This window comes from Lactuca sativa, chromosome 8, assembly GCF_002870075.4.
Source record: "Lactuca sativa cultivar Salinas chromosome 8, Lsat_Salinas_v11, whole genome shotgun sequence".
NCBI lineage: Eukaryota > Viridiplantae > Streptophyta > Magnoliopsida > Asterales > Asteraceae > Lactuca > Lactuca sativa.
In genome coordinates this window covers 122,554,457-122,562,709 of record NC_056630.2, presented here as the reverse complement: position 1 = coordinate 122,562,709, position 8,253 = coordinate 122,554,457, and the positions used below count along the sequence as shown (strand labels likewise).

The following is an 8,253-nucleotide window of genomic DNA, read 5'->3' as shown; positions in this document are numbered from 1 at the left end:
GTATAAATCCAGAAACCTGGTCAAGGGCACATTTTAAAGGGAACCGATACAATCTTATGTCGTCCAACAGTGCGGAGTCTATAAATGCATTATCTAGACACGCACGTAAGGTGCCAATACTTATGTTGATCGATTTTTTTCGTGCTACAATGCAACAATGGTGGTTTCAAAGACGTAACTTTGCAGGTATTAAGTAAATTTGTAATATTAATGTTTTATTAGTTTTGATGTTATTGATCTTAACTTCTTCATTTTGGCTGTTTTTTTAGCGGAAGCAACAACAACACTTACCCCTTGGGCAGACGAAGTTGTAAAAGAAATCAAGAAAACTTTTACCAAATGGGATGTTCGCATGATCTCAAATACGAAATGCGAGGTCAAAAAGGGGGCACAAAATGTGATTGTTGATTTTCAACATATGACATGTACATGTAGGCATTGGCAACTTGATGGGATACCTTGTGGTCATGTCATAAGATGTTTAACAGTGAACAATTACCAAGACTGCTCGAGGTTTGCATTAAATGCTTACCTTACCGAAACACTGGGGAAAACATATGAAGAATCAATAAACCCTCTGCCGAAGCCATCCGAATGGGAGATCCCCGATGATTTAATGATTGTTAAGCCATCTATAATGGATAAACATCAGCCAGGCAGGCCAAGAAACACAGACCGCATTCCATCCCAAGGAGAGGGTCCAATTATAAAAGAGTGTTCTACATGTGGTCAATTAGGACACACGAGAAATAATTGTACTGGAAGGGCGTCCGGTAGCAGAGCAGGTCACATAATTTCTACTGCATAAATGGCATATAATATTGGTGGTTTAGCGGGTTGCTCACAAACCTATAACGCTGATTTTGATATAAAACAACCTTGAAATTAAGAGTAATGACGAGTTGTTAACTTATTATGTATTGTAATATTTTTATGAACTCTTACAAGACATTGCTATGCTTTCATATTTTAGTTAAGTTTGTTGATTATAACAATGAATGAAGCCTTTATATTATAAAATATAGTTTGCAGATTTTTTTAACAGTTACAACATGTTATTTAAAAAAACAACAAACGATCATTTTGCAACCTAATCTGTTTCATGATAATATTACAACAACTTTGTAACTAATTTTTAAACTCAGGGAACTGCAACAGGCACTTCTCTTTCTCCATTGTTATATAGTCATCCCTAATTCTCATTTTGTCTTCGAAACAATCCTTTTTTACCATAATGTGTATCAACTGCTCATCCTTCTCAGCAAGCCGTTTTTCAGTGGTTTTGATTGCCTTCTTACTCTTTTTTATCTAATCCTTATGCTCTTTGATTTTGTTTTTATTGAGGTCAATCCATTCTTGAGCTTGTTTGCATTCCGAATCTATATCATTAGCAAGTTGAGTGAGAAGTCGGGATGACTCTTTGTCCTCTTCTTGTTGTGCTTCAGCCTTCTTTAATTCTTCAAAATTTTCATGTGACATATATGGTCCGGCTGAAGAGGGTGTAAAAAAAGGGTCTACCGAATCACAGTAATAACAATCTACTTCGTTGCATGAGCAAATTTCAAATTTGTGTGAGGAACTCATAATAAAGTCGATATTGTATTAAACTGGAGCAATAAGTGGTATTTATACATACTAGACAGTAATGAGAAGTCCAACTTTGAAATGACTAGACAGTAATGACAAGTCACTGTAGTAACCTGCACATCACAGTGGGACCCTTAAGTGACAAGAGATAAATGACAGTTTGACATGACAAAACACTGCATAAAGCTGAAAATCGTAGTCCAAATATAACCATTTCGTAGTCAAAGTATTAATTCATAGTCTATTTATTTATATAAATAGATGTTTAAGATCTAAAAACCAAACACCCAAATCACCTAAACGAAACGAATTCCCATTATTAGAAATGTCGTCGAATGCAGCAAGTTCTTCGAATGAAGTACCTGGTTCCAATTCTGAAAGGCCATGGACGAAAAACGAGGTGTTAGTTCTAACACGATGCTGGCTAAGTGTTAAGGATGGTGTATCGTTACTTGCTCCCCCGCATTGCCTAATTGGTGATGAATGGAGTCGCATCACATCTTTGTTTAACCATGAGATGGGAGAAGGACAAAAAAAAAAGAAAAATCAGATGTTGTTACTAAGTGGATGGATGTAAAGGAAGAAGTGACATGGTTCAATCGAGCATGTAGTTATGCGAAACGTAACAATGTTCGTTATCGTGACGAAGAAGAGTTCTTGGAAGTTGTTACAGAGTTTTACATCTGTGAGCATGACGGCAGAGACTTCGAATATGAGGAAGTTTGGAAGGTTATTAGAGATAAACAGTATTTCAAGTAGACCGCTCTAATTTCTGTTAAGAATAACCTATGGACTTGTGTTTTACGTTAATGCTTTGTTCGTATTATGTCGTTGTTTTTCATGTAATTGTTGTAATGTTTTTAATGGTTCATGGAATCCTTGTTACTAATGTATTCTAATTTATTGTGATAACTAATGCAATGGTCATTTATTAACTCAAGTTAATCATACGAGTTGCTCACATAATAAACTAAAATATATTTTAAACAAATGAAATACATACGAAATACATACGAAATACATGAAAATAACCTAGTACTCACATAATAAACTAAAATAGATTTTAAACAAACGAAATACATACGAAATACATAAGAAATACATGAAATAACCTAGTACATGAAAATAACCTAGTACTCACATAATAAACTAAAATAGATTTTAAACAAACGGGATATATTTCAAAATATTCCAAGGGGCTTCAAACTAGAATTCCAACCTGTTACTTAATGACTTGTATTCCTCCTTAGCAGCTTCCAAGATGACATCCTCAGTAGCATTTAAACGGGTGTCGTCAATTTTGGTATAAAGATCGTTGAATAATAGAACTTCGGTTTTCATTTCATACCATCTTGCTAAGATGTCTAGTTCGTCACGATCGTTTCTTGAAGCTATTCGGTTTTCAGCATTGAAAATATTGGTTAAACGGCTCCAAAACATTGGATCGTTCAACTTGCTTGTCTCGTACACATGAATATAAGCATGTGTAAGAACCAAGAACTCTTCATTGCTCCGTGATATAGAACTCATTTTGATTGAAACAAAGAGAGTAGAATCTAAAAAGCAATATTTGAACAACTGTATTGGTTAATTTAATAAAGTATTGCATGTAACTTAAGGTCAATTTATAGTAGTTTCTACACAAAATCACAGTCCAATCTTCTAATATGTCTGCAATTCATAGTCAAAATTAACTGACGAATGCAGTGTACTATACTTATAACACAACAGATCATTGTTCGAGTTGACAATTCATCCCCGGTTGAATGACAACACAATACGTTGCTGCTTGAATTGACAATTCATTGCACCAGGAAAGTAAGGAGTCGTTATAAATAGATTTCAATATCCGTTGTAATTGTATTGTATTACTTCCCTCCTTGCAATTATGGACTCACCACGTATATGGAGGAACGCAGAGAAGGTCGCTTTGGTTCAAGCTTGGATTATAACTGTAGAGGAGGATTTTCCACCGGGTCCCCCACAAGTTCGTGCTGGATCATTTTGGTCTCGTGTCTGTCATTTGTTTCACCATTTAATGAACCGTACTCAATATCGAAGAAGAGGAGATGTCAAAGCGAAGTTTCTGGATATGAAAATGAAGGTGAAACAATTTCAACGTATTTATAACGAGTTGGATAACGAACATGCTAATACGGATGAAGACATTCTACGGCAGGTGGCTTTGGAACTATACCGTTTTGAATTTGATGGTAGCGAGTTTACCCACTTAGATGCATGGAATCTTTTAAAGAATGTCCCTTATTTTTAATATTCATGTTGGTTAAGTTAATTGTTTTTCGTTATTTAAGTTGCTTGTTGTTGTATGTGTCTAGTCGTTACTATTTAATAAACGTCCATTTCTTTTAATGTATGTTGTTTCCTCAATAGCCAATATATAGAACGCAATAAAATATAAATGGGGTACATAAATAACTAATACATAATACGACATAAAATATAAACTAGGTACATGGATAACTAATACGTAACAGAACACTAAAATAAAAACGGGGTACATAAAAAACTAATACATAATACTACATAAAACATAAAGGTGCTACATGAATAACTACTGCATTGAGGGAGGTAACAGGACCACCGTTTCATTTGGTATTACCCAATGCACATGTGATGGTATAGAATTCACCAACTCAGATCCATATGCAAGTCGATACACATAATTAGTGAACTTGTAATCAACCATTCTGTGAATGGACTCAGATGTACGGGTTCTTAGACATGTTATAGCGTGGCCACATGGTATACCGCTTTTTTGCTATTTACCACAACTACATACCCTTCGTTCAAGTTGTACGTTGCTGGTGGCAAAAGTGTCATCGACTTCAAATGTATCCCCATACAAACATCTTGCATTACAATTATAAGACTTGTTGAGATTTTTTTGAACCTTACTCTCAACGTAAGGGGTCAACCCACCAGATAACCTCCCTGTAAAATTTGATATTTTAATAAAAATAGTAGCACAATAAAAAAACTAAATATAACAATCTCCCTTACTAGCCAGTTCGACCCGTTCAACATACTTTGATTATATCGACGTGGTGGTTAACTCAATTATCGTTGTTATAGGAAACTCACGTATGGATATAGATTGCAAAATTTCAGGGACGTCAATCGATTTAACATTGTAACGTATTTTTGGGAAAAATGCTCTTGTCCATTTTGAAATCGGTATATCGTCAAGCCAGTAAATTGGACTCATAAGCAAGGTGCAGAAAGGTGGTTTCCTACATGTACTTTGCAACCTTTCCAAACACAAGTAAAAATCATCAACGCTATATGCATTGCATGACATCCAAAACAACAATTCGACTTTCGTATTGTTATGTCCGACATACTCACGTATCTTTCGAGCTATATCTTTAGGACAATATCCATGATATGAATCCGGGTAGGCACTCTGAACACCAAAGTCTATGTTATCACACAGGTTGCTTATGAAACCAACCTCTATGTCCTCACCTAAACAATCTCTTAACCTCATCATGAACCATCTCCATGATTCTTCACACTGTAAGGTTCCCAAACCAATTGCTAAGAGTAGTGGTTCATGATTTCCATCTAAAGCCACTGCGAAGTACATTGTTGTCAGAAAGCTCCCAAGAAGGGGTAAATAACCCACATATATCAGCGGTATCATGCACCTAAGGAAGGTACGAATCTACATAAAAACGAACACATATTAGTGATAAGTAAAAACTAATCGAGATACATTACCATCAAATATTATATAACTGAATAAAAGAAGTATGTTATACCACGCAACCTAAAGCCACAAAACAGAATTGAAAGCGGTTGGTATCGGTTTTCTTAATGGCTGTGAAGGTATTAGGATTTGTTCTTTGAAGGTTATACAAGAAAATTGGTAGTTGAGAAAAGGTTTTTTCGCTGTAACTACTCATTTTCAATACCGATGATAGTGCTCTACAATCATCACACAAATACAATATGAAACAAATTCAATTATAAATAGAAAATATTGTATCTTTACGTACTGTTCAAAATTCATAGTTTAACCTCTTAAATTCATAGTCAAACCAGTTCATTTCATAGTCAAATTTAACTGACCGACATGACAATACTACAGAATGTACTTGTCTGCATTTCGTAGTTTAACTTTTTTAATTCGTAGTCAAACCAGTTCATTTCATAGTCAAATTTCACTGACCGACATGACAATACTACAAAATGTACTTGTCTGCATTTCGTAGTTCAACTTTTTGAATTCGTAGTCAAACCAGTTCATTTCATAGTCAAATTTCACTGACCGACATGACAATACTACAAAATGTACTTGTCTGCATTTCGTAGTTTAACTTTTTTAATTCGTAGTCAAAACAGTTCATTTCATAGTCAAATTTCACTGACCGACATGACAATACTACAGAATGTACTTGTCTGCATTTCGTAGTTCAACTTTTTGAATTCGTAGTCAAACCAGTTCATTTCATAGTCAAAAATAATTGTCTGTAATATGATTTCTTCTATAAATGGGTGTCACTCAGTATGAAAAATTTAACTGAGAAAGTAACTCCGATTTAAAAGAAAAAGAAGGCTAATGGCATACTGCAATTGCGGAGGAGAACGTATCGTTAGGATTTCGGGTACAGCTAAAAACCCAGGAAGATTGTTTTACGCTTGCCCATATATGGTATCATGTTGTTAACGTCATTCAAATTTAAACCCTCGTTTTTACATCACAAAAATTTATTTTGTTACTGTCAATGTTAAATTTAACAGGGACCAAAATGCGGGTTTATCAGTTGGGTTGATGAAGAGAAGGACCAATCATCTATGGTAATAGCTAAAGTAGCTAACTCCAATAAGCTCTTTCAATCAGAAAATAAGAAGTTAAAGATAACGTTGGTTTGTAGTTGGGTGTTGTTCTTGGCAGTTCTTGTTTACAAGTTGTAAGCTTTTCAATATTGTTTTTATGGTTTTGAAGTTGTTAGGTCAATAAATTGTTGTATTTGTAACGTTAAAAAAAATGTTGTAGTCGTTCTTATGTTGTATGTATTGATAAGTAATTAGTAGGTCATTAATTTGTTGTAATTGTCGTAACGTTATATATTTATTGCCACCCGTTGAGTAAACTGTAAAAATAAACTAATAATCAAATCCAACATTAATTTATATATACAATTATATAATCCAACTACATAGGACCAAGACTAGACCCCCAAATAATTTTTGCCATCTATAGACGGAACTCTAAAGCTGCGTTCTTTGGGTCAATAAGAACACATATTGGTTGACCTGAAACCAATTGCTCCATAAACATACAAACAAAAACACCGCAATCTCCCAAATGACTACTTTGCTGGGGAACATTTTCTTCATAAATGAATTGCATATTCAATGGAATCCTTGGGATGTTCCTCCGGGCCCAATACTTAATCTTGTCCAAATAATTTGCCACCCGACGTTCAAATTTGGAAAAGATTCCTTCAGATTTGAATTTTTCATAAGCCCCTCTACCAAGACTGTCATAAATATGCACTTCCATTGACGCTAATCGTAGTTCCCCAAATAGCCAATGATTAGGGGATGAATGAATCGGCAATAAGACCTGTATAAGGATTAGAAAATAAAATTATGTTTATTTACATCACAATACAAAAACATAACAAAAAAAAAACGATATTATTTTCAATATAAACAATTAAGTTTACCGTATCAACATCCCACCAAGCAACCATGAAGTTGGGGTACGTAGCAATACCAGCCATAAACGTCCTCCAGTCCTGTTCTTCTTCCAAAGCATGGGAAACAAAAAAATTTGGAGGCACTATTGTATGTCTGTCGCTCTCAAACCGTTTCTCCATCAATAGTCGGTACCAAATGGTTATATGCTGCACACATGATAGTTTTGTTATTGACTAAAAAACAATTAACTTTTAAAATAATAAATTAACAATTAATTTACCGCTGACTCCAACCATCCGTCGTGTGTATGCCCAAACAATGAGCTCCAAAAATCTCTATCTAACACGAAATTAAACAAACGATGCTGGACATCATATGAATGAAATATATAATTTTGGATGACAACCTCACCGCCTGCTACGTAAGGTTGCAGGCGCAACATGGAGAAGTCATGAGCAACACCAAAAACTGGAGGAGGAACGGGGCTTGTTGATTTGATATCAACCTTCTTTTTTGTTTTTCTTTTTTGCTTCGGTGTCGTGTGCAACTAAAAACAATATTCAAATGTTTAAATCTATATCTTTCAGATAATTCACATAAACATAAAATAATCAGTTTATAAATAAAACGAATACCTCGGTGTAAGGAGGGCACAAATATTGTGATGGTTTTCGAGTCCTCGGTTTATCGGGTGTAACTTCTTTGCCATCATCATCATCAAAATAATCTACAATTCCCGTTATTATTAGTTCGTCTTCGTCCGACACATCATCATCAAATTTGTTCCCTGCATTGTCATTCCTATCCTCCCACTCCTACATTAAAAATAAAACTTTATACTTAATAACGAAATACACATAATTTAATAAGCAATAATATCTAATTAAATAAATGATTTAATCTACTAAAAACAAAATATTTATATTAATGTAACTATAAGAACCTCTTTAACTTCACTATAATCATTTACATCAAACACATCATCATCAAATTTGT

At 34.4% G+C, this 8,253-nt stretch overlaps 1 protein-coding gene across 1 annotated transcript; it reads right to left on the bottom strand.

Annotated features, from left to right (window-relative positions):
* Positions 1-6,808: 6,808 nt before the first annotated feature.
* On the bottom strand, positions 6,809-8,253 carry LOC128127829 (uncharacterized). The gene is made up of 4 exons (XM_052766533.1): positions 7,893-8,253; positions 7,538-7,804; positions 7,284-7,463; positions 6,809-7,180 (listed from the first exon to the last, which is right to left on the bottom strand). The coding sequence occupies exons 2-4, from the start codon at positions 7,697-7,699 to the stop codon at positions 6,809-6,811; spliced, it is 714 nt and encodes a 237-aa protein (XP_052622493.1). The 5' UTR covers positions 7,700-7,804; positions 7,893-8,253.

Bases quoted from the DNA above. Each gene is read 5' to 3' on its own strand.
- LOC128127829 (XM_052766533.1), bottom strand. From the start codon at position 7,699: ATGTTGCGCCTGCAACCTTACGTAGCAGGCGGTGAGGTTGTCATCCAA. The intron at 7,464-7,537 runs GTAAATTAATTG...TCATGTGTGCAG, and splicing joins ACGGATGGTTGGAGTCAGCG to CATATAACCATTTGGTACCG. The intron at 7,181-7,283 runs GTAAACTTAATT...ATCCTTATACAG, and splicing joins CTTGGTGGGATGTTGATACG to GTCTTATTGCCGATTCATTC.